Source organism: Staurois parvus, unplaced genomic scaffold (assembly GCF_062004578.1).
Source record: "Staurois parvus isolate SC_StPar_1 unplaced genomic scaffold, SC_StPar_1.0 ptg001134l, whole genome shotgun sequence".
NCBI lineage: Eukaryota > Metazoa > Chordata > Amphibia > Anura > Ranidae > Staurois > Staurois parvus.
In genome coordinates, this window is record NW_028318930.1 from 2924205 (window position 1) to 2950352 (window position 26148).

At 38.5% G+C, this 26148-nt stretch overlaps 1 protein-coding gene across 3 annotated transcripts in view; it reads right to left on the reverse strand.

The window, feature by feature from the left end:
- Window positions 1–4945: 4945 nt before the first annotated feature.
- MYO19 (myosin XIX) overlaps window positions 4946–26148 on the reverse strand; it is an 87482-nt gene continuing 66279 nt past the window's right edge. Inside the window, exons 15-24 of one of the 3 annotated variants that reach the window (XM_089659198.1) lie at window positions 23727–23903; window positions 21378–21524; window positions 21067–21174; window positions 20526–20596; window positions 17826–17935; window positions 14159–14307; window positions 12563–12692; window positions 12288–12373; window positions 10702–11037; window positions 4946–6572 (exon numbers count right to left, since the gene is read on the reverse strand). In XM_089659198.1, the coding sequence (XP_089515324.1) occupies window positions 6453–6572; window positions 10702–11037; window positions 12288–12373; window positions 12563–12692; window positions 14159–14307; window positions 17826–17935; window positions 20526–20596; window positions 21067–21174; window positions 21378–21524; window positions 23727–23903 (1434 nt within the window). In that variant the 3' untranslated portion in view covers window positions 4946–6452. Of the gene's footprint in view, window positions 6573–10701; window positions 11038–12287; window positions 12374–12562; window positions 12693–14158; window positions 14308–15735; window positions 15795–17825; window positions 17936–20525; window positions 20597–21066; window positions 21175–21377; window positions 21525–23726; window positions 23904–26148 lie in introns of those variants that run through there. The other 2 variants (XM_089659199.1, XM_089659200.1) reach the window with 2 other exon arrangements.

Here is a 26148-nt window from a genome sequence, read left to right on the forward strand (position 1 = left end):
CAGGCTCTGAAAAGATCCTGGGATCCATGCAGAAGCCTGGTCTGGTACCTGGCTCAGGCTTTCAGCGATCCGCTGAGAGCCTGAGCCAGCTTCTCCCACCACAGCCCAGCATGCCAGTGAGTGCTGGAAGAGCAGACTGCTGATTTAACCAGCAGCTCTCTGCTCACAGAACACTGAGATAGGGCTGGAACAAGTAATCAACATGATTGATTATAAAAATAGTTGACAGCTTTTTTCATAATTAGTTGGCCTGCACGCAGAATGCATAATTTGTTTTCATTTCAGAAAATACAGTCCAGCACACCATTCATGTATGACAGTATACACTGTCCAGCACACAGGACAGCTCCATACACCATCCATACATGTCAGTAAGTGCCTGAGAACTTCTGTGTGAGGAGCAATGCCTCATGGGACAGTAGAAAGTGAGTGATTTTAGAGGCAAAAGTATTTTTTTTTACCTTGCTATAGAGGTACTCTGAAAGCAGGAGGAACCAGAAGCAGCGGTGGGGGACCTCAGAAGATGAGGATTGGGGGCTGCTCTGTGCAAAACCATTACCCAGAGCAGGTAAGTTTGACAAGTTTATTTGTAAATGCCAAAAAAAAAAAACCCCAAACAAATCACTTTAAGGACTCGGAAAAGATCAGCATCTGAACCCAGAGAAGCTGGAGCCTGATAGTGGAGATAGTATAAAGCATTACACTTAAAGATTGTAAGATTTATATTACCCTTCCATATCTGACTCCCACTTAAAATAGCCTGTATATCCTATACAGTATATGATTATATATAATGTAACCTATAAACTGTACAACTAAGTTGAACAGCAAACTGAAATCTTTTAGGTGGAGGGAAGTAAAAATACAAAATAATGTTGCATAAGTGTGCACACCCTTAAACTCACATTTGAAGCACCTTTTGATTCCAGCACCAGTCTTTTTGGGTATGAATCTATCAGCATGGCACATCTTGACTTGGCAATATTTGCCCACTCTTCCTTGTAAAAACACTCCAAATCTGTCAGATTGCAAGGGCATCTCCTGTGCACAGCCCTCTTCCGATCCCCCCCACAGATTTTCAATTGGATTCAGGTCTGGGCTATTCAAAAACTTTCCTATTCTTCTGGTGATGCAATTCCTTTGTTGATTTGGATGTATGCTTTGAGTTGTTATGCTGAAAGATCCTCTACATGTTCAGCTTCCTAGAAGCTTGAATGTTTTGTGTCAATATTGACTGGTATTTGGAACTGTTCACAATTCCCTCTACCTTGACTAAGGCTCCAGTTCCAGCTGAAGAAAAACAGCCCTAAAGCATGATGTTGCCACCACCATGCTTCACTGTGGGTATTGTTCTTTTGGTGATGTGTAGTGTTTTTGCACCAAACATATCTTTTTGGAATTGAAACCAAGGTTGAACTTTTTGGCCTTATCAGACCAGAACACATTTTCCCACATGCTTTTGGGAGACTTCAGATGGGTTTTTGCAAAAGTTGGCTGGGCTTGGATGTTTTTCATCTTAAGAAAAGGCTTCCATCTTGCCACTCTACCCCATAGCCCAGACATATGAAGAATATGGGAGATTATTTTCACATGTACCACACAACCCGTACTTGCCAGATATATTCCTGCAGATCCTTTAATATTGCTGTAGGCCTTTTGGCAACCTCCCAGACCAGTTGCCTTTTCAGCAATGTTGGAGGGGCGTCCAGTTCTTGGTAATGTCACTGTTGTGCCGTAGTTTCTCCACTTGATGACTGTCTTCCATGGTATATCTAATGCCTTTGAAATTCTTTTGTACCCTTCTCCTGACTGAAACCTTAACGAGATTCCTCTGATGCTTTGGAAGCTATCTGCGGACCATGGCTTTTGCAGTAGGATGTGATTAAGAAAATGTTAGGAAAGACCTACTAGAAGAGCTTAACTTTTATTTGGGGTTAATCAGAGGCACTTTAAATGATGGCAGGTGTGTACTGGCTCCTATTTAACATGATTGCTTCATTCTGAACATAGCTACATCCCCAGTTTGAAGAGGGTGTGCACACTTATTAAAAAATAAAAAAACAATATGATTGCATGTTTACTTTCTAACATCCCCCCCGAGAAGATTTCAGTTTGTTTTTCAAATTAGCTGTATAGTTTATAGGTCACATTAAAAAGGTGGAAATAGTTCTGAAATTATTTCTGTCATTTTTTACATCACAGATACCTGACTTTTTTTTTTTTTGGGGGGGGGGGGGGGGGGTGTTAACCCCACTACAACAGGTGATTATAAAAGCACACTGCTGCTACTAAATGTCTTATTATCCCATACAGGACTATATTTTTGGATGAGAATATTCATATAAATTTGTATGAAATTATTTTCTATATTTAATGGATGAATGTTGTTCAGAAATTATTCATTTTAAAACTGCATGTTAAAAGCAAATGACATTTTTGAACAAAAAACCACATCCATGGTCTGAACATTTGTTCAATCAAGAAGTTTTCTATTCTGCTCCTTCAAAGTTTCCCATCATTGTGGTTAAAAAAAAAAAAGTCAGTTTGACTCCACTACTGATTAGAAAATCATATGATCTATCTTAAAATGAAAATTTTGTTCATGTATGGCCATCATAAAGCTGGGTACACATGTTCCTGTTGAACCGGCTGACATTAAGACCATGTATACAGCTATCTTTCCAACAGAAGCTGCTCTAAGGACCAGCTTTTGTCAAAAGGACATGCTACAGTCACTTTTGCAGTTTCACAATCCTGTGAATCCAGTCGACCATGTTGACTTATAACTGCCTCTACAGTTTCTGGGAAAATGTTGTCTGAATCATAACCTTTGATAGTGTACATTGCGACATGGCAACTTCAATCACAGAGGCACCAGCTCAGCAACACCAATTTGCCCTATATGAGCTATGACATTTCTAGCAATGCATGACGAAAGTGAGGCTGTTAGCTATATGTCTCAGCACACAGTGGAAGCAAAAGGAGCGTTACATCACTTTCTATTTCAATGCAAAAACATGTCATAACTTCCACACCTGCAAATCATGTAGTTTTTTCATTTCTAGCAGCCATAGAAACAGAACAAATTGATGAGGACTAGGAGTCGGTGCTAGGAGACTGCCCAACCCCGGGCTCCTATAAACCTCCACACAAAATGCTTGCAAACAGATATGCTCACTTCCGCTAAGTGCAAAAGCCTCAACCTTGTTACACTTGAGTCTCCTCCATCTCAGGATGCCCTCTTGCAGGTAGGTCTTTTATTACCCAAAGTCTAAGAGGACATTCCCCATTGCTGAACAAATAAAATGCGCAATTTATGACAAGTAGAGCACTCCTTAAAAGATCTTTACTCTGCAGAGAAGCCTTGAACTACCGTATTTTTCACTCCATAAGACACACTTCCCCCCACCCCCAAAAAATGGGAGAAAATGTCTGTGCGTCATATGGAGCAGCTAGCCCAGTGTTCCCGCTGCCGTGTTAGAATACCAGGCCAGCCACTGGGCTCTTCTGGGCAGCAGAACCTGCTCCTCAGTCCTACCTGTTCCGCGATCCAGCGGTGTCCTCACAGTCTTCTCTCCCCAACGCCGGTATCTTTAAGCACCTGGCTGTGATAGCTTGCAGCTTGACAGCCAGGTGCCCACTGCGCATGCACAAGGAGCGTTGCGCTTTGTGAATGGTCCAGTAGTCTTCTGGGACCTGGCAGGTGTCCCAGAAGACAGGGAGGGAGGACAACTCTGCAGAAGTGGGAGCGGGTACCTGTCAAATTCAGATACCCGCTCCCAAAAGGTCCACAGTCTCTGGTCATCTCCTTCTCATGTCTGCAGTGCATTGGTTCAGAAATTTTTTTTTGTTTTCCTCCTCTAAAACCTAGGTGCGTCTTATGGAGCGAAAAATACGGTATATCCAGTGGAAAAAGAATTGTACTTACAGTCCACTTTTTAGTAAAGACCCGGTTGTCTTAGTCTTGTGTAAACCTCTTACTGAGCTAGAAGATGTTCCTTCATGTAAAAATGCTATGGGTGATAGCAGAGGCCCGATTTAGTAACATGTTATGCTGTGAATACTGGTGTAACGTTATGAAAGGTCAACTTATCCTTGAAAGCAGGGATGTCAAACTGGCGGCCCGCCAGCTGTTCTGAAACTACAAGTCCCATGATGCCTCTGGGAGTCATGCTTGTAACTGCCAGCCTTTCAATGCCTCATGGGACTTGTAGTTTGGCAACAGCTGGAGGGCCGCCAGTTTGACACCCCTGCTTTAAAGGATCTGAGAAATGCCTGACCTGAGAAATGAGCTGATGAATCCACCTTGAAATATTAGAGAAGCAGCCTGATCTTTGATTCCCTGTTGGTTCTGCCTGAAGGTTCTAACAAACTATCAACGTAGAGTTTATCTGACATATACAGCTTTAACAACATCCAAAAAAGTGTAGAATTTTAGGGTAGTTTCTTCATTCAACCTGAATTAGTACATTAGGACAAAAAGCTAACATAAATAGGAAAGAAAAACATCTGCACTCAAACCATATAAATTACCAGTAAATGCAGCAGCTGTCTCTACCCAAATGGAATTATTTTTTTTGCTGTGAAATGTTATGACAGGGCTACTGTATAAAAAAAAAAATATATATATACGAGCAGATAATACGATAAAGTCTAAATTAGTCCAAAATAAATCAATTGAGTAAAAAGGTGCTCTAGTGCTCTTCGTAAAGTTCATACATAAATGCCACAACTTTTTAAAGGTCCATTTTATCCATGCAAATCACCCTGTGCACTTGTGTGACTTTCCACCACACACCACGCTCACTAGATGGTGTGACCCCCTGTTCGCAAGTCAATGCACACTTTCTGGAGCCCAATATACTCCAAAGGAATGCCAAGAAACCCTCACTTATCCAGATGCTTCACCCCCTCCAGGGACCATGGCAAGATAAAATAAAGGGTATTCTCAGTGTTTACGGTTTATTAAAATATGGCAAGTTAAAAGCAATGTATGCACGTACAAAAATACAGTGGTTTGAATCTGCACATTTTAGGCCTGGTAACTATAATATTCTAAAGTGTGCAAAAAAAATAAACTGTAAAAATGGCTCTTGTGAAAACAGGTCCAGAAAAAGCTAGCAAATGGGTCCCTAAAGGTAGGTGCATCCTGCACTGGTAACCAATTTGTTAGGATGAAGCATGGCCAGATCCACCATAGGAACAAACCATTTCTGCCCAAAATCCTCACAATTGGGATACGAGGCTAACAACTGCTTGGAAGGACCTTGATAATTTGTTTGCTCCTCCAATCTCCATACAGAAAACAGGGAGCTCAAATGGAAAGTCTTCATACCCTTAGGATTTTTTAAAAGGCCCAAGAATGGAACACTGATAGAAGCAACAGGCTAATCCTCTATTACCATCACTCCTAACCTAATGGAGATCATTTTAACACTTATACACACCACTCTAAAACTAGACTGCAGTTCCTTAGGGGTAAGTTTATCAGTTATAGATCTGAGTGTGTTAAAATCAGACAGACAGTCTCTGTGACTGATGACTCCGATGATGTGGATAAATAAATTATAGAATTTGCAGGAGAGGCCACACAAGCATACTTTTAGCTCATACAGCCAGAGTCAGAAGAATTTCCATACAGCTATGAAGTAACCCATATAATCTAGTAATTTGCTAACTGCAGAAAAAACCTCAGTCATGTGGGTAGAGGACCCAGCTACACCTCATGGAGCCAGAGAGGGTAGGATAGACTCTAAGATCAGAGGACAACATGACTCAAGATATCAGCACCATCAGCTCCATTCTGTGGGAAACTGAGAATAGCAGCAACCAATGAAAATGAGGTAACTCCCAGTGCTTGGCCCAACTGGCCTGCTCACAAAGCGAGTCTTCAGAGAAAGGGCAAGCACCAAGGCAATGCCAACGGCTTTAGACCTGAAAGCACTCCAAAGCTAACTGAACCTGGTTTAAAATAAATCTAACTAATATTTAGAATTATACATAATATACAAATATTAGATTAATATATATATTATAAAAATAGATACAATTATTTTTTATTATAAATATTGATAATCAGCATATCCAATTTATATAAATATATACAGTATATATAGTCAGATAGTGTCAAAAGTGTAGTAGGAAGTGTTACAAATCAGAGGCAAGCAGAATCCTAAACCCAATCCTGCCTTAGTGCCATTGGGACCAGCTCATTTCAGAAGCAATACAGATATATCAGTGCACAATACCAACCTATAAACAGTTGGGTAAAGTCAAATAATATTTACAAGACTGTTTACTATACATTATCGAATAATAATTATTGCACATCGATCAAATAAAATACTAACATTTGCTGTAAAAATAGTGTCAGAAGTCTTTAAAACAAACATGACAAGAAAAAAAGCACTTAAGAAAAAAATACATTAAAATTGTGCTTATGTTAAATAATTTTATCTTTCTAATTTTTCCAGCAAGATCTCATTAAATCCTGATACACTGCAGTTAAATGCCTCAGGACATATATTGGCAAAATGCAACGGCGACTTCTTGCAGTGGAACTTGATGCGTCTCTGATAGAAAACAGGAAAGAAAAAAAATAAAGAGTTTAGAGATGCCTATTCACAGATTAGTTGGAATCAACATCATACCTGGCCATACATGTCTATGGTCAGACCACTGGAACTATCATCACTCATTTTCCGTCTACACTGCTTGAGAATACTCTGCACTCCAGCACATGTACATGGGATCAAAGTGCCATGTAACTAGTAAGTAGCTAGCGCATGGACTTAAATTAGTTGCATTAGAACTGCACTGTCTGGCAGGACCTAGGCTTAGCAGGCTGAAATCTTTTACCATTTCTATTCATGCTAATAAACATTATTGTGGCATAGCTCTACTATATTTCACATTCAGCTGACATTAATCTTGACCCTAATACGTAATCTAAATTTAAGGGCCATAGCACACTTGTGATTCTGTTACTGGTACAATAAACCAGCGTCAGGATCTTTATACAAGGCTCTGTACAATATTCTAGTATCCTTACATAGGCCAGCAATGGCACCCTCTGTATTCCATTTACACTCAGCCCAAAACATAACCTAAACCCAAGCTTTAACCTTAACCTCCTAACCTTACCTTAAAGGGAACCAGTTATAAGTGAAACACGAAAGCTAGCATTGCTGAGCTCTCCTTCTGAGAATGCTGCTTATCTGGCTATTAATGTTAACTATCTAGCGTCAGTGTAGATTAAAAGAGAATTATCTGATGTCCAATACAGAAGAAAAGCAAACCACTTAGGCTGTGCTATGGTCTAAATGGGTGCAGCCAAATGAAAGTGAATAGCACATGTAGCTCTATTTGCAAGCAGCTTTTTGCTCTCAGGAGATATTGCTCAGAGACTTTGCCCTTTACTAGCCATCTACTCCTGGTCGGTTCTTAAGATAAGTAAGCTTTTGTGTGTATATGCGATACAGTCAGCAAATGGAATCCCTGCTAAAGTTTAAAGGTTCTTCCGCTTTGGTCTACAATTAGGATGGAGATCTATCAGTACGGATGGATCCCCATCTTGTTTCAGTGTATTCAGAAACTCCAATATCAACTTTCATCTACAATGGTAAAAGGCATAACATCAAGAAAGATAGCATTTTAAAAAATGACAGCAATAGCAGCCTCCTTATTTCTGTTATAGATGTCACTTGCAAAGATCAAGAGTGGCGATTTAAAGAGTCCCTTTCACAAAGTTCATACTTCTTCATTTGAAACCACGTTTCATTACAGAAAAAATAAAATACTTGTGCTGCCAGGAGTCTTCTGATTTACCTATATAATTGCATCGCTTGTAATTGCATTATGCATTGCATAAGTTAACAGCAATCCAACACTTCTGCAAATGGTCCATCCAATCCAATCATCTACCAGCTCTCCCATCATATCACTTTGCTACCAGTTTAATGGTATTTTGCTGGGACAAACCTAAGAGCAAACTCTTCCTGCAAGTTAAGGGCATAATGTGCTAGTATGCATCATGCCACTCCAGCAGCATGCTTTCACCACAGTGAGAGCTTCCGTCTTCAGCCAGTCTTCCTTCCAGGTTCATGGGCTACAGCTGTTCAAATGACGTCACTCCCACACATACACACAGGAGTCCCATAAGAGCACATGCGCGGGTGAGGTCACCTGCTGCAGAAAATGCGAATATCTTTTAAATGTGCATATTCCTTGTACCTAGGAGGTAACTTTTATTATAAGGTTATCTATAGGTACCAGTGTCCAAGTGGTGTTTACTACAGCTTTACGACTGAAAGTGAGCTGTAAAACTCCTTTAGAGGGCTCTGACAGCTCTAGTGCTCTGCAGCATGCTGATAGTGTCTAATTCCTGTTAACTTTGATATACTCCATTGTCTTGAAATTGCCAACAATGCAGAGAACAAGAGGCATCATGGATATCTTTTATTTTTGTTGTATTGAAAGGTGGCTTAAAATTAAGACATGCAAAACTGGCAGGATCTCTTTCACCTCAACCTAATTTGCTACTTTCCAGATCTGTAACAAATTTTCACAGAATGAAAACTTCCATATTTCTCATCTAAAGGATAAGTTCACCTTTCTGAAAAAATGATAAATGCACATATTTTTGCAAACAAAAAAATTGTGCACCTACAGTTGTGTTCAAAATAATAGCAGTCAGATATCACTAACCTGATCAATCACTGTTTTTGGTAGAAATGATATTTCTACATGGCAAATAATTTACTAGCAGGTGTAGTAGAGTGATAGAAATCCAACAGACCCAATAGTCATGACATGCATGCTGCTGATTCTGTGTAATTGAATCACTAATTGAAAGGGGCATGTTCAAAATAATAGCAGTGTGGAGTTCTATTAGTGAGGTCATTCATTCTTTGAAAAACAGGTGGCAATTATTGCCCTTATTTAAAGAAGGAAGGCAGCAAATGTTGTACATGCTGGTTACAGTGCATTTCTCTCTGAAATTCTGAGGAAAATGGGTCATTCCAGACATTGTTCAGAAGAACAGCGTACCTTAATTAAAAAGTTGATTGGAGAGGGGAAAACATATAAAGCAGTGCAGAAAATGATAGGCTGCTCAGCTAAAATGATAGCAAATGCTTTAAAATGGCAACCAAAACCTGAAAGACGTGGAAGAAAGCGAAAAACTACCATTCGAATGGATAGAAGAATAGCCAAAATGGCAAGGACTCAGCCAACAATCAGCTCCAGGAAGATCAAAGAAGGTCTAAAGTTCCCTGTGAGTACTGTTACAATTAGAAGACGCCTATGTGAAGCCAAGCTATCTGCAAGAAGCCCCCGCAAAGTCCCACTGTTGAAAAAAAAAACGTGTGCTGAAGAGGTTACAATTTGCCAAAGACCACATTGACTGGCCTAAAGAGAAATGGCGCAACATTTTGTGGACTGATGAAAGCAAGATTGTTCTTTTTGGGTCTAGTGGTCGGAGACAGTTTGTCAGATGACCCCCAAACACTGAATTCAAGCCACAGTACACTGTGAAGACAGTGAAGCATGGTTGCACAAGCATCATGATATGGGGATGTTTCTCATACTACGGTGTTGGGCCTATTTATCGCATACCAGGGATCATGGATCAGTTCGAATACATCAGAATACTTGAAGAGGTCATGCTGCCTTATGCTGAAGAGGAAATGCCCTTGAAATGGGTGTTCCAACAAGACAACGACCCCAAACACACCAGTAAACGTGCAACATCTTGGTTCCAGACCAACAAGATTGACGTTATGGAGTGGCCAGCCCAATCCCCGGATCTTAATCCAATAGAAAACTTGTGGGGTGACATCAAAAATGCAGTTTCTGAGGCAAAACCAAGAAATAGAGAAGAACTGTGGAATGTAGTCCAATCATCCTGGGCTGGAATACCTGTTCACAGGTGCCAGAAGTTGGTTGACTCCATGCAACGCAGATGTACAACAGTTCTCAGAAACAGTGCTTATACAACTAAATATTCATTAAGTGATTCAAAGGAAAGCAAAATCTTCAAACATCTTTCAGTTTATATAGTGACTGTTTGAGTTTGTAAAGAAGAATACAAACTGCTATTTTTTTGAACAGTCGAATATTCACTTTTCTTCAATTTTTTTAGAGGAACAACACAAATTTGATATATTTCTCTTGATTTGGAATAGAATGTGTAATGTTCCCAATGCATTTGTGTGTATGGAAATAAAAGCTATTAGAAGGATTTTGAGCTTTATTCACTTTTTTCAACACACTGCATTATTTTGAACACAACTGTATATTGTTTTTCCTGCAGGAGCCTGGAAAGCATTGCACATGTGATCAGAGGTACAATTTCAGGTTTCCAAAGACAAGCCCTGCAGCTTTCTGCTCATACAGGCTGTCTTTTGAAAGCTGCAGGGATTGTGAATTAACTACGAGAACGCTCATCAGCGACTTTGCAGTTTAAGGACTACGAGCCATCATCCATGGTGGCTGACAGTACTGTGTACAGTACAGGAAAACTGTAATAATGAATGACGCTGCTGTGTGGGTGCACAAAAAGTGACAGAGACTGCTCTATGTTACTGCCTAATAGCAATATTAAGTTGGGGCCCACTTTTGATTTAAGCAGAAACTACCTTTTAGTATGAAACACGGAAAAAAATAATAAATAAATCTAATAAAAGAGTGTAACATTATTACCTGAGGTAATGCTCGGATGGATGCTATGCCATGTTCTGATTGAATAAATTCTGCCTTGTAACCCTTATTTCTGTTAAGCACATTTAAGCATGCCAGGAGATACCAATGCCTGTGAAACCCATCAGCTATTACGATCTTCCTGATTGGTGGAGCACGAGACAACACAAAACCAAGATTCCAGGACTGAACCACTTCATTTGTGATCAATGGGTTGTCTTGCATGGAATTTGTTATTGAAGTATTCAGAACTTTAGCTGGAGACCCAGATAATGATTGCGTGTTTTCCATCTCCAAAATATCATCAAGCTCAACCGCCGCTAAGGCTTCCAGTTTTTCCTACAGAAAATGCAAGAATTCCTTAAGACGTCAAAACAAATGCACAACAGAATTATGGCTAATGCTCATAAATGAGCCCTGACATTTTAAAGCAGTACTGCAAAGATAGGCACAACTTTTCCAATATAATGCAGTCCTATTTGATGGGGATTTACTATTAATTAAATATAAAAGGTGATAAGAGATGAAATAGCTTAAACCAGGACTACACTTTATCTGAGAACCACAAACCAAAAGCGCTATTTCATCCATTTTTAATATTCACAGAAAACTCACCCATCCATGTCTCCAAGCTTTATTTTGAGGAGATATCACTTAGAAAAATACCCCCTAGCATTTCTGGCCATGGCCATTTTGAGTAAGGGCAGATGCTTCATGTAGCAATTACTTCCTGGAATCCATATACCCTTAGCTCAGGCATAGCGGCAGGAGGGTGTGCTTAACTGAATAAACCCCTCCTCCCCTCCTGAAGACTCTTAGGATGTAGGACCTCATTAGCCTAGGCATAGAAACTAGGCAGTAACTAAAGAAATGTAAAAAACAGTTTAAAACGGGTAAATATACTTTCATATCTATTTACTAATGCCAACAGCATAAGGATTCAAAATAGACAATGACGATTTGAGTAAAATTTTCTGAAAAAAAATATATCTATCTTAAAAAGAAAGTTGCAAGAGAAATTGGTTTGTACAGCTGGAGTTTCTTTGGCTGTTTTTTGACAAGCAAATCTTGCATATATCTTTGCTGACTTCATAAAGAAGAACTTTAGACATAGTGGTCTAAGAGGTACACACAGGTAGTTTTTCCTCGTTCCGCCTGCTGCAGAGCTTGCTGCACTAACTATGCAATGTTAGAGCACAATAGCTCAGCATAGTTTTGGCTAAAGTTGGGCTTTAAATATTTGTAAAACAATGATTTTAAAACACAAAAAAAATATAAAATTTAGACATCAGTTATACGGTACAACTTATATGCTTACATAATCTAAATCTGTTTTGAGAGACAATGCAGGCTACCATTGTTGTCCTCCGAATGGTTTGTTACCTGGCAGGCATACTATTCCAATGGCTTATTTTCTATTAGCTGCTGACTGGTAAAGGCAGATCTCAAGTCCGTCATACATGTTCCAGGTCAGCATGACAGCCAGGTAACTAACAATGGCAGCCTAAATATTTCTCGGATTCCTTTAACAAAAGCTAATGCCTACTATCATGCAGCAGTAAGATGCGTATTTTGAAATCCATTGTTACCTTCCATTTCTTCCATGCCCTCTTAATGACAGCTGCAGCCTGATGCATTCTTTCAATGTGCTTCCTTGTAAGCCAGCCCCTGGCAACTAGATGACAATGAAATAAATGTGCATGCAGTGAAACTGACTGTGCAGATAAGCTGTCACATAAATTCTGATAATATAGGTCAGGGTTGGTAACAGAAGCATGTAACTAAGCAAACCGTCTATAAAAACACAGGTCTCTGTGAGCAGTGTGTAGAGACCACAAAATACAGATCAACCCCATCATACTACCTGCTTGGATAGATGTAGCCGCTCGCCTTTGCCTGGCTAGCTTCTTTTGTCTGTATCTTCTCCAGCAGCACTGAATACAGAATGCTCTCTGGGAGAAAGCTCGCTCCCTTTGCTTTTCAAGTATGTCTATCTATTAAATATTAAAAGAAATTACCATAACATGCGAGCCAAGGCCTGTGTTTGACAGAAACATTTAAAAGTAAGTAGCTAAAGGTGACTAGTATAATGAGGCAAGATTTACAGAGAAGAACGACCTAGCACTAAAGAAACCTATCTTTATGGAATATGCAACATTCACTACGTGAATCAGTGGTACTGTATACATTTATGGGCCGATACCAGAGGAAGGACCATGCTCATTGTAGAAATCAAGCACATTTTTTTTTTAACCTTTGTTTAAAGATGATCAGATGTAGCTATCAGTAAATGTATTTTGCTTGCCAATTGACCCCTTCTGGCAGCTAGCAGTAGGTTTTGATTAGCAATAGGAGATGCACTGTAGCTGAACAAAAACATTCAGCAGGGCTTACCCAGTCATTAGTGCAGTATTGCCCGGTACTGGGCTTTAGGAAATGGCATAACCATCCTCATCAAATCTTCAAAACAAAAATCAGGAGAATGGTATAGAGCACAAAGGACACTCAAATTATATATATTTATGACAGGTCAAAAATATATACATGGCCTTTCCTAGAGGTGAAAGACACTTGAGATGTTACATGGTAAGGTTAAGAAGACTAGGGCCATACACACAACCTTTTTAAGAGGTGAAAGATACTTTGGATGTTACATGGTGAGGTTAGAAAGACTAGTGTCATATACATAACCTGTCCTAGAGGTGAAAGAATTTGATACGGTGGGCTAAAATGAGAAAATATACGACAAGACTCTTGAAGTAGCAGATTGGCATTATATGATCTTTCTAAGGCCTCATGCACACAGAGTTTGCTTGAAAGAGAGAGATTGATCTACATATCTATCTATCTATCTATCTATATATATATATATATATATATATATATATATATATATATATATATATATATATATATGTATATGAAGGCCAGTTCATAAATTATTTTGTTTTTATATATATTAGGACATTTCTGTGACACTCGTACGGATCAAAATCAACAATGAACATGGGTCGGTCGTTCGAAAAAAAGTTTTAACTGAAATGTGCATGAGCAGTAGGAGTAATAGTAGTATTCGATAGAAAAAAAAAAAAAAAAAGGTTTAAAGTTGGAAAAAAAAAAAATAGGAAAAATATTGAAATTCACAGGATAATTACCAAAATAGTGAATGGCCTGTTAAATGTTAGATCAAAAGAACCTTTTAGATTTATTGTTCAAATCTTCATTTGTTTTTCTATGCATGTATGGCCAACTTTATACTACATATTGCACCTGTTCACAGTGTATCTCATTCACTTCTCTTCTCATTCTGAGAAGAGAAGTGCAAATGTTAATAAACTGGCTCTCCTCAGAGCTTTATACACTGAGAAGGGTCACAATGTGTAAGGCAGGAAACATCTCAAGTTTCTTAAATGTACACCAAAGTATAAATGTAAAACAATAAAAAAAAACAGCTCCTTACCACTGTGTGTGTGAGGAACACTTTTGTGGTACCGCAGTGGGCTAGTGTGTTGGTTGATGTAGCATCTACATATAATTTTGGCAAAGCAGCTTCCAGGATCTTTTGTGACTTATTTTGCAAATCATTGCCCCCCTCCTCTAAATTAGGACCTGAAAGAAGCAGAAACAAATACTGTATCATTTTTATGTGCTTACTTCAGTTGCTGGTGGGACACAGGGAAATGCTTTCCAAACAAATAATAAATTACATATTTTAAATCAAACATGGTTAAAGAAAACCTATTCTGAGAAAATATAGAGACTGCCATTTCTTACATCTCTTGTTAAAGAAAGGCTAGTTTCCTGGCTGTCATGCTGAGCCAATGGCTTAAGTATAATTGAAATCACTGACTTAGAACAAGTATGCAGATTAGGAGTACCGATTTCATTGTTCCAAGTGCGTGTTTTGAAAACTACTGAAGAGTTTAGTAGAAAAAGGCACTGGATCTGAGGATACTGAAATTTTCATTATGAGTTGAGCCATCACTGTGACAAATAAGCTGCCCTCTACCATCTTAAAGTCATCTTGGGCATACCTTTAAGTGGCAAAAGAAGTGGACTGCCAAAAAGGTAAATCAATGAGTTGGTTAAATGCAATTAAATCACATTGATTAAAAGTTCATATTCAAAACATTTCAGAGGTTACGGAATCCCAATTCTTCAGGGATAATGTGTAAAATTGCCCATCTGCATTCATATGTTAGCTTTGGAAAAGGGACCAGCCCTTAAATTCACTGTATACCAACTTTTGATAAATGCAATTGATTCCACTTGACCAATTCATGTTTTTGGTGCTCCGTCTGCTTTGATGCTTCAGAACATACTGAGGCAGCCAGGAAGCTAGTATTTTCAGAAAAAGGTTACCAATGGCATTATTCATATTTCTCTCAGTAAAAAGGTACTCATTCTTAGCTAGTTTGGGACCCACAAATACAGGCTTCTCGTTGGGAAAGCATTTGTTTGTGCATTCTAAAGCCCATGTTTTTTTAATATCACTGTACAAGCTATGGTGGAGCGTAGAAGCAATCAAGTCTTTCTACATCCTCAGCTGCCCACATACCGAATCCCACCTCTCAGATAACCATTTAATAGCAGTGTGGTCTCTTTACCCAACCAGTCCTCACAGTACACAACTGCTGTTAAATTGTATTCATTTGACAGCATATGGACAGATTTAGTGTGAGCAATCTACAAAATATGATTTTGGCCTGGTTTCTGTGCGCTATTGTACAAACTAACCTTTACACTATTATGACACTGCATAAACCGATTAGTGCATGAACTGTATACAGCACATTGTTCACAATGGAAATAGTATAGTGTATTCAATGTGTTGAGAAACATACATTTACAACGTAACAGTGTCAATATAAGTGTGAGTGTTTTCCACTTGACGTACTCCCTTTTGATTTTTTTTAAGATCAGATGTGTTCAAGGGTCTAATGCATACTATAATAAATACAATGTTGAAAATAGAATATACTGTGGTCAATTCAATAAGAAAATAACCCAAATTCTTTAGGACAGCCAAATATTTACCTCAACTTCATGTAATTATAAAAAGGCTTGATCCATTCAGGATGTACACAGGATAGTAACTAGTAAGAGAAGCAGGAACAAGAGAAGATGAAAATATAGTAAAGAGAAAAGTGGTAGAAGACAGTATGATAAGAGAAGTAAAGCCATGAGCATGCATATTTGACTTTCCTTGTTCATCTTGATGCTTTAAATTTATATCAGACACCACAAGATCACCATGCTACTAGAACAGTGTTGTTAGATTTAGCACAGAAAAGCATAAATTACATATGTGTATGTTCTAAAATTACATATGTGCATGTTCTAAGAATAATGTATAAACCACAATGCCCTAAAAACTGAACTCCAAACAGATATAAAAGCTTCATTTAAAATAATTAAGTAATCATTAATGTGTACAGTATGTCAAGCCAAAATCTTTTTTTTTTTTTTTTTTGTTTTAGATAGAGTGGGGAGGGGTTAGAAACCTTGGTTTTTACGGCTGTTTGAAGCTCTAAGAGATGTAACCTCACTTCCTGTCTTGCCGACAATGGGATTGATTTAATAAAAGGTAAATATACTGTTAACTGCAAGTGCATTTCAAGGGCACTGCAAGTGCAGTTGCTTTAGATCCGAGGGGAAGCTCTGAAATGAGGCAAAGCTCTGCTGATTTCTTTCATCCAATAATGTGAAAGCAAAAATGCGTGTTTTTTATTTTCCTTACATGTTCCCCTCAGATCTAGAGCAACTGCACTTTCAGTGCACAGCCTATTTGCCTTTAGTAAATCAACCCCAATGTTTACCAGATGGGAATTTAGGGAACAGGGACACAGAAAGAAATAAAAATCTGGCAGGAGTTCTTGCCTTCCCCTACTTTGCCAACCTCAACACAGACAGAATTAAAAAAGTTTTACCTTTCTAAACTGCACTGACTTGCCATCTGGTAAGACAGGAAATGAGAGTACGTTGTAAATTGCTCTTATGGATCCTCAGATAGCAGTATAACCTGCATGGCTTCTAATTCTTCCCTGCTCTAATCAAAACTTTAAAAAGAAAAAAAAAAAAAAAAAAGGAAGAAGCTTTGGGTGGACATACTTTAAATTAATTATGTGCATCCTCAAATATAGAAGATATTGGTATCCAAATGTGTCTTATATCTGTTTCCTGAAAACCTCTGCACAGAAAATCTCAGGAAACGATCATTACCTTGGAAACCCTTACATATACAATTTGATTGTGCCTAAAAATAAGAATAAAGACTTAAAGCTGAAGTCTGGTAAAAGTATTTTGGCTCCAGCTTCATGTGAGTTTAAATCATTTATACAGAATAGCAGCTTTCAATTACATTTTATATATTTTTTTTAATATAGTTTTATTAGAAAGATTTCACAGGTTACAGTATAGTAGGGCATGCACGGTATAGTATCCAGGGTAGAAATTAATCAATACAAAGTCAAGCTAAAGAAAGCCACATATCATATGCACAAGGTTATAAAAGTATCTGACATGAAACCTAGTGTTCAACAAATCAAGTGGTACTGGCATTATCCTGGTGGCATGTAACCAACCATTGGTCGTTGGGCTATAGTCTTGAACGTAGTGTTTGTGTAGTATTATGTTCAGCAGACTGTGTTCTTCTATTGTTGTGACTTAGATGACGTCCAGAGCAGATTTTATGCCCAATTCATGCAAAACTCCACGTAATCCCAAGGGGTTCACATACTTTTTCTTGCAACTGTACATTCCAGGAGTCTTCAGAAGGGGAGGAGGGGTTTTCTTAGCTAAGGTCACCCTCCTGCCTACACACCTGTTCTAAAGGGAGATGGATTCCAGGAAGTAAATGCTACATGAATCATCTATCCTTTTCAAAAATGGCCAGAAATGCTAGAGGGTGTTTTTCAAAGTGGTCTGAAACATGAAGTGATGGGTGAATCTGCTTGAATATTAAAAATGAATTAAATAGCTGTTTTGGTTTGTGGTGCTCAAATACTTTGCAGTTCCACTTAGAATGGTGCTGGTTGCTCAACTTTTCCCTTCGTCAAGTGTTCTTTTCAATATTATACTGAATAAGTCTGCCTGACAAACAAATGTATTTTGGTTTGTGATATTACCTCGTCTTTTCTTAGCAGGTGAAAGGCCATTTATGTGGTTCTGCATTTCCGTCCTTTGTTGACTGGGTGCAACCAAACCATAGCGCTCCACAAAGCTTTGGAAAGAAATCCTTAAAAAGGACATTTGTAAAAGAAATTGTAATACATGTATATCTAATAAAAATTCTAAGTACAGTATACAACATACAGATTTTCTATACAATGCATTTAGAACAGGCATTTGTCAATATGAAATTAAATCCTTTTCCTTGACCTGATAATTTTCCCCCTTATGTGTATAAATTCTCGAGAGGTTTCTACAATTACAATATTAACATTCTTCTCTCCATTACTCTATTAATGCTGGCCTTTTCAAAAAGACACTTTATAGTGTTTACTTTTATTACGGAATATGATAAATAAAATAATTTAATATTTAAGCAGGTACATTTTAATTAATCAGGTAAATAATAATACTGCTTGCAAATATTTTATATTTACCACCTGCAGTCAGCAGGTGTAAGGATCTCTGTACGCTCTAAAGATTCTTTCCTACTGCTTTTATTCTGAAAGTAGGCCCAAGTCAAAGACATACTCTCTTCCCTAGCAAATACACATGGATTTTTAAAAATGCTGACCTGTGTACTCCTACCACAAGGCCATCCTGACTGACATCCTGGTGGCTATGATTTTACTCTGGATGTAAGTTTATTCATCATTTTATATGCTGTAATTTTACATATTAAAGACATACTACACTATTAGAAGCCTCTCTGGGTCTCATCTATTGCATGGGAGCCCACTTTTGAAGGTTCCTGCTGGTTTGGAGTGATGTGTGATTACCCCCTCCCCCGCTGATGATTTTCCTGGTTGATGACTTACGAATGTACCTGGATTGATGACATCTGGTGGCTAACCTGCAGATGACATCCTCCTGAAACCACAAGTCCAGAGCACCAGGAGCGGGTCTTAATTGCTCCATGCGCACTTTATGCGCTATCTGGTTAGTGCATTATTTGTACAATTACAGGATCACTAGAGTCACGATTATCTCTGATCATGGATCACTTGGACAATTGCACCTATCACTTTATCCCACCATGTAATATGGACTGAGTTTTTTCATCTATGCTAGTGTGCAACCTATGTTCTGATTTTCCGTTTGTTTTCATTAGTTTTATTAGCGCTGCATATATTTTTCTACATGTGTTTATTGGGTTCCAAAGGTTACCTCTTATGCTAGCTGCTTTTTATTGATTTTCCCAGCGCTCAATTACCATTCCATACATAAGTGTAAAAAGGTGCTCTGGTCAGATGAGGCTAAAATTTTACTTTTTGGCCTAAAAGCAAAATGCTATATGTGGAAGAAAACTAACACTGCACATCACCCTGAACACACCATCCCCACCATAAAACATAGTGGTGCCATCATCATGTTTTTCTTGATGCTTTTCTTCAGCAGGGACAGGGAAGCTGGTCAGAGTTGATGGGAAGATGGATGGAGCTAAATACAGGGCAATCTTTGAAGAAAACCTGTTAATCTGCAAACAACTTGAGACTGGGGTGGAGGTTCACCTTCCAGCAGGACAACGACTCTAAACATACAGCCAGAGCTACAATGGAATGCTTTAGATCAAAGCATATTCATGTGTTAGAATGGCCCAGTCAAAAGTCCAGACCTAAATCCAATTGAAAATCTGTGGCAAGACTGGAAAATTGTTGTTCACAGACACTCTCCATCCAATCTGACAGAGCTTGAGCTATTTTGCAAAGAAGAATGAGCAAAAATTTCACTTTCTAGATGTGCAAAGCTGGTAGAGACATCCCCAAAAAAGACTTGCAGCTGGAATTGCAGGGAAAGGTGGTTCTACAAAGTATTGACTCCGGGGGGCTGAATACAAATGCACACTACACTTTGCACATATTTATTTGTAAAAAAAACACTGAAAACCATTTATAATTTTCCTTCCACTTCACAATTAATGTGCCACTTTGTGTTGGTCTATCACATAAAATCCCAATAAAATACATTTACATTTCAAGGAGAATGAACCCTTTTTCAAGGCACTGTACATTTTGACCTAAATTTATGAAGAAAGGTTATTTATTTACAAAGTTTTGTAACCAAAACTAGGACAAAACACATTTTTTTTTTGTTTATTTTTTTTCAATTTAGCAAAAAATAAAAAAAAAACTCAGTGGTGTTTAAATACCACCGTTAGAAATCTCTGTGTGAAAAAAAATTTTTTTTTATGGGTACAGTGTTGCATGACCACGCAATTGACATTCAAAATGGGAACGCTGAAAGCTGAAAATTGGCCTTGACAGGATGGGGGTAAAATTGGCCGGTACTGAAGTGGTTAAAAGGTGGAAAAAAAATTCTGGAGTGATTTATCCCGGTCCGATTTTTTTTTTTTCACTTCAAAAATCTTGCAGTTTTATAGAGGTGTGTAGACTATTTACATCCACTGTGTGAATGTTTTTATTAATCAATCTATACAGTGCTGCATTTCCTTCCTAAAATGCCCATCATGTTTTGCAAGGTAAGCCATTAATCGATCATGAACTAAACCCTGATTTGTAAAACCAAGACTTTATAAAAGCAAAATTATAAAAATATAAGATATCAGTTCATAAAATTGTAAACTTTTAAAAATAATGAAAATAAAATTAACCAAAATCATTGTAGTTTTCTATTAGACTTGTAGGAAAAACCATTACCTGATAGGAAAGCCTGCTGCACTTATGTTAATAGTTTCCACAATGCCACAAGCTTCTAGCTGACTAAGAACCTGCAATAAAAACCATAGTAATTAAGATCATGCCACAAGCAAGATTATGCCACCAGTCTTTAATACAAACATGATATTCTTTGTAAGGTTACAAGTTAAGCCTCATGCATACTGGACATTTTTGCCATCTCTCCTAGACGCCTATTCTCCTGACATCAGTGTTTTTGACACTTGCAAGTGCATGTAACGTGTTTAAGTGAGCTTAGGCATGTTCAGACACATTTTACGTGAGTCAAGTATTTTATTCTGTCAAAACGCTACTGCTCCTGGATGCATTTTTTTTTTCTGCCACTAAACTCTTCTACAAGCCTCAGAAAAACATGCAGGGCATATAGAGGCAGAAAAAACATGCCAGATTCTTTTAAAAGTGTCAAAAACATCCAGTGTGCATGAGATTTTATATCTGCAATATGATGCATGGAATTCATATCATTTAAAAGTTTGCTTCTTTAAAAATGGGTATAGCATACCTCTTCCTTTCGAAAATCCATTGCTCTGCAGCCCATGTTAGGCTTAATACATCGAATATAGTGTGGGGTTGTCTTGTGCAAAATGTGCATCAAGCTTTCAAGCGATCCCTTAAAATAAAACAGACACAGTATTGTTGGTGACCTAGAGGGCTGTGTGATGTAGAAGAACCAAAATGACAATTTTCTTTTTCACTAGCTAGTTGTATTACACACAGACATTTAAGACACTCTTGCATATCTAGAATGCATATACTAAATTATTTGTACTATTATGCCCAGTATAAGTCAGACTTAACAGTCATGCAACATACCTTAAATTTAGAAACAACCGTTGTAGGTGATGTCCTACTGTATGTTGGAACATCAGGTGGTTTATTGCACTCCAACGGGAATAGCTTTTGAAGCAGGCTGTCTGTGGACTCTTGCAGAAGCTGGATAAGTTCTGGGGGAACAGGATCCTGAATAGGAAATAAAACTGTTTATATCTCAAAAACAACCATACATTAGTTAAAAGTATAAGAAGAGTATAAAGATATACATCATCAGAGTCCAAACAATTACCATCTCCAAGGAGCCTTGGCAAGTAAAAAAACTGACCTGGTCCTTGGTCACTCTGTTGCCTAAGGAACACTACTTTCTCCTCTTTCCCCATGTTAAGCCATAAGACTCACTCATGCAGAATCAGAGTTTAGACAAAGATCCTGATGCTCTGGTTCTGCTCAAAGCATAAGTTCACCTTTTGTAAAAATGTTACAAGTTACACACATATTCAGGGTGTAACATGTAACAGGTTACAGATTCACCAGTCTCCACCCCCCCCCCCCCACCCCGAGCAGCGGATCTTAACACCCCACCCCCTCTGCTTGCTGTCACAATTTAAAAAAAAAAAAAAACACATTGTGGCCATGCCAGGGACCACCTGCCTGGCCACATCATTCATTCATGGTGTTCTGAGAATGTGAAAACTACAAGTACCAATAGCCTTACAGCCTTTGTGGCTGTCAGCTTGTAGCTCTCAATAAAAAACATAAGTGGTCTACACCCTTTTAGATGAGATTTTGTGACCAAAGCATTTGGTTATAGGATGGGCACTCAAGGAACTACTTCATGCAGGAAAATATTTCTGTGCACTATATACCATTTATGATTTTAAGAAATAGCAGGGTTGCTGGGATATGAGCAAGGAGTGCGATTTCATCAATGAGTGAAAAATATCATAATCAGCACCAGAAACAGGAAGAGATTATCATGGTATAACCATTAGTGTGAGGGAATGGCCATTGTCAATACTATTTTATGACACCATACCCACTCTGAAACTTTCGCTTTTGTTCTACAAGGTATTTGTCTTGGCTCCTAGCTTCTGGAATGGATAGATTTGGTAACCATCACTCTAAGATGAAACAGAAGGATAATGTGTGAATGAAGATTTGTCTATGTTACTACCAGCAACCATTCTGATTCTCTCTTTATAATTCCTGTGCATGAAAAACACAGAATCTGAATGGTTATTAGGGTAGTGCACATGGCCTATTTTGTAGAAATAAGGCTTTTGGTAACCACTATAATTTTGGGGAAAATAACACTTTTATTCACCCATTGGCCATTTTTGTGAGATAATGTGCATTGCAAGTTCAGTCAATGTTTTTCCGACGACAACAAGTTTCATTAGCGGAGGCTGGAAGTTGCAGAATGGCAACCTATGGGGGGGGAATTAAAACTGGATCATGCAAAATCTGGTGCAGCTCTGCATAGAAACCAATCAGCTTCCAGGTTTTATTGACCAAGCTTAATTGAACAAGCAGAAGTTAGAAGCCAATTGGCTACCATGCACAGCTGCATCAGATTCTGAGTGCTCTTGTTTTAGTAAATCTCCCCCATGTGTCCTCTGGACTCAGTGCAGTCCATTGAAATCTCTGCTCATGATGTTCTTGTAAACTAACTATGCAGAAGGGTGCACTGTAGGTGGGATTGTTCTGGCTCTAAGGGCCCAAGTAAATCAATTACTGGCTGTTATGTTTGCAAACCTTAAAGTAGTTTTAAAAGCTGAAGGTAAAACATCATCACTATGCAGCTCTCTTACCCCTAGTGGCTTGAAAAAGAGCCAGGAGAGCTAGCAGGGACCCAAGAAGGGGAGGATCGGGGCTGCTCTGTGCAAAACCATTGCACAGAGCAGGTTAATATAAAAGGTTTATATTTTAAAAAATTAGCCTTTAATATTACGGTAATATGTACAAACTATGTTTCTGGATATTTGTGGTTAATGTTATTAAAACCTCTTCCATGCATTTTACAATGTTTAAAACTAGATTTCGGCGTATTCAGCACTATTTTGGCTACCGACAATGTAAAAGAGAATATAAACAAGAATTAACCATTCTTTTGGCTAGAACAATAATAAAAAGTCATAAAGATTGGATACTGGAAGCAAGATCTTACCAAGCCGTTTAATAAAAAAAAATCAAATATCTAAAAATATTGCCCTTGAGAGTTCCTTGGTAGTTTGCAATTAGAAAAGGTCAATGAGTGCATCTGGTTGTTGTCTTTAAGCTTAACAGATGAAAAAATGTCAAGGTCCACAGCATATTTTTAACAGTGAATTGTCATATACCGTGATCTTATTCTAAATGGTACATACAGTATATATGCAAGTTAAGCACCTTGTTTTTTTCCGCCATGTCTTCAATCTGGTAAGTCACTTTCCCAGCATAGTGAGATACAATAAAGTTAGGTATTCCACTAAATTTATCCCATCCAAAACACTTGTTGGGGGAAAGGGATTTTTCAAAACGAGACTGCAGCTGGCTGGCATCTGAAGATCGATTCAAACGACATTCCTATAAAGAAATGTCAAATGCATACTCAGGTATAAATTATAATCAATACCATATCAATTTCAGTAAACAATTGTGATAGATAACAGTGCAGCAGTTACCTTAATACCATTACCATGCGATTAGGTATTCATGCGATTAGAATATTGCATAAATAAGCCTTGCCAGTGCTTGATTATCACATGAACATCATTAAGATGCCCTGTTGCCAAAGAACTTACAGTACACATACAGTATGAAGACTACAAAATCCACAAGCTGTGGCATTAAAAAAAAAACAGTTATATAGAACTCTCTCACTAAAGTGTAAAGCATGTTCCAGCCCAGGAAGCAGTTAGCAGGATTGGGTGTGGTCAGATGCTAATTGACAAGCTTCAAGCTTTTGAGTCAGCAGTGACAACGCTGATAGCCATGCCCCATGCAGCATTTTTCCATCCCATGGTAGTGCGAGCAGAAACAGCATACTTTATTGGTAATTCTGCTCTAAATTCAGGAGCAGGGATGAGTTCAGGCGTGTTTGGATACTAGTCAATACCCCCGATCTATCCTACCAAGAGGTTGTCACTATGGACTGCCAAACATATGCGACCCAGGCATTCTCTGCCCTGCAACCACACATATACAGGTCCCTTATATATGTGCGGGGAGAGGAATGCATTGGCTGCTAATGATTGGTGGTCCACAGTAAGATCTTCTGGTGGGATAGCTCAGGCAGGTTCAGAGTAGTGCTCCTATTCAGGAATAATGCAGGGTCACGGTCACATCATTACAGGAAGCTGCAATAGGTGCACTTCACTGGCAGGCTTAACAGTGGGACATTGTAGGAGGAAAAAGTGAACACTGTAAGTGAAGATGCTGCATAGCAAATATATTTTTAATGGGAGGTCATATTATTATTATACAGGACTTATATAGCGCCGACAGTTTGCTCAGCACTTTACATTATGGAGGGAGACAGTACAGTAACAATACAGTTCAATACACGAGGGATTAGAGGGCCCTGCTCCTTGGAGCTTACAATCTAGGAATCTCTAAAGTATTATAAACCCAGGACCCTGTATTCACTATATCTGGTCTCCCACAGTACACACAATGTGGAAGTGCAATTATTTTAGTAAATATAAACTGCTAAATACCTTTTCTCATCAGCAGTTAGAGCAGTCTTATGACTTCAGCAGAGCACTGGTTAAAGCTTGTAGAAGGAGTTTTCTTTCTGCTCTAGGAGGATGCAAAACCCCTGACCTCTGTCTGACCAGTGCTGATTGACTCTGTGCTGATCACATGCACTCTCCCAAGGGGAAAAAAAGTCTCTAGCAATACACACTAAACTGAGCATGTGCAAAAGGGCTATTCTTTTCAGTTCAGTTTTCGGTTCAGTCTTTCTTATCAGAATGAACATTTGAACAAGGGGAGGGGCAGAGAAGTCAGGATCAAACAGCCTTTTTTACACAATGAAAAGGATTACCTCCTTAGGTTCCACAGGGAGTATAACAAGCATGCTTTACTGCATATACAGACTGATTTTACTGTTGTGGGTTTAGTAACACTTTAATATTGACTTTTAAGTAACTTCACAAGCCTGCAGGAATAAATTCCTGAAAAGTCACAATATACAGCAAAAATATACTTTTCCCAAATAACCTATCCTTGAGTTCCAATTCAGTGACTTTGCCAGGCTGAGCTGAGAAACTACAACACTAACTTTGTAGCAAGCAGGGCTTTTTTTCAGCAGAAACGCAGTTCCGGCACTGAATGTATGTAATGGCAAGGAGTGCTGGGCTGTGCTGGAGGGAGGGTCTATTGATGCTGGCTGCTGGTAGGTTTATTGTTGGTAATGGTTCTGGGGAGGTCTTATGTTGCTGGAGGGTCATTTGGTGCTGGGAGGGATCTAATGTTGAGGGAGTGGTCTATTTATGCCGGCTGCTGGGAGATCTGTTTTTGCTGGGGGTCTATTATTGCTGGAGTGGATCTATTGTTGCTGAGCTGGTATTTTTCTGCAGGGGTATCATTGTTGCTGAAGGGGTCTACTGTTTTGGGAGGATCTAAGTGTTGCTGGGGGTCTAAAATTGCAGGGGGGGTCTATTGTTGCGGGGAAATCTATTGTTGCTGGGGGTCTAAAATTGAGGGGGGGATCTATTGTTGCTGGCTGCAGGGAATTTATTTTATTCCTTTTTTTAATCATTAACACACATTCTATACAAATTACTTAGCACCACAAATTGATACTTAGTTCTGTATTCTCTAAAAT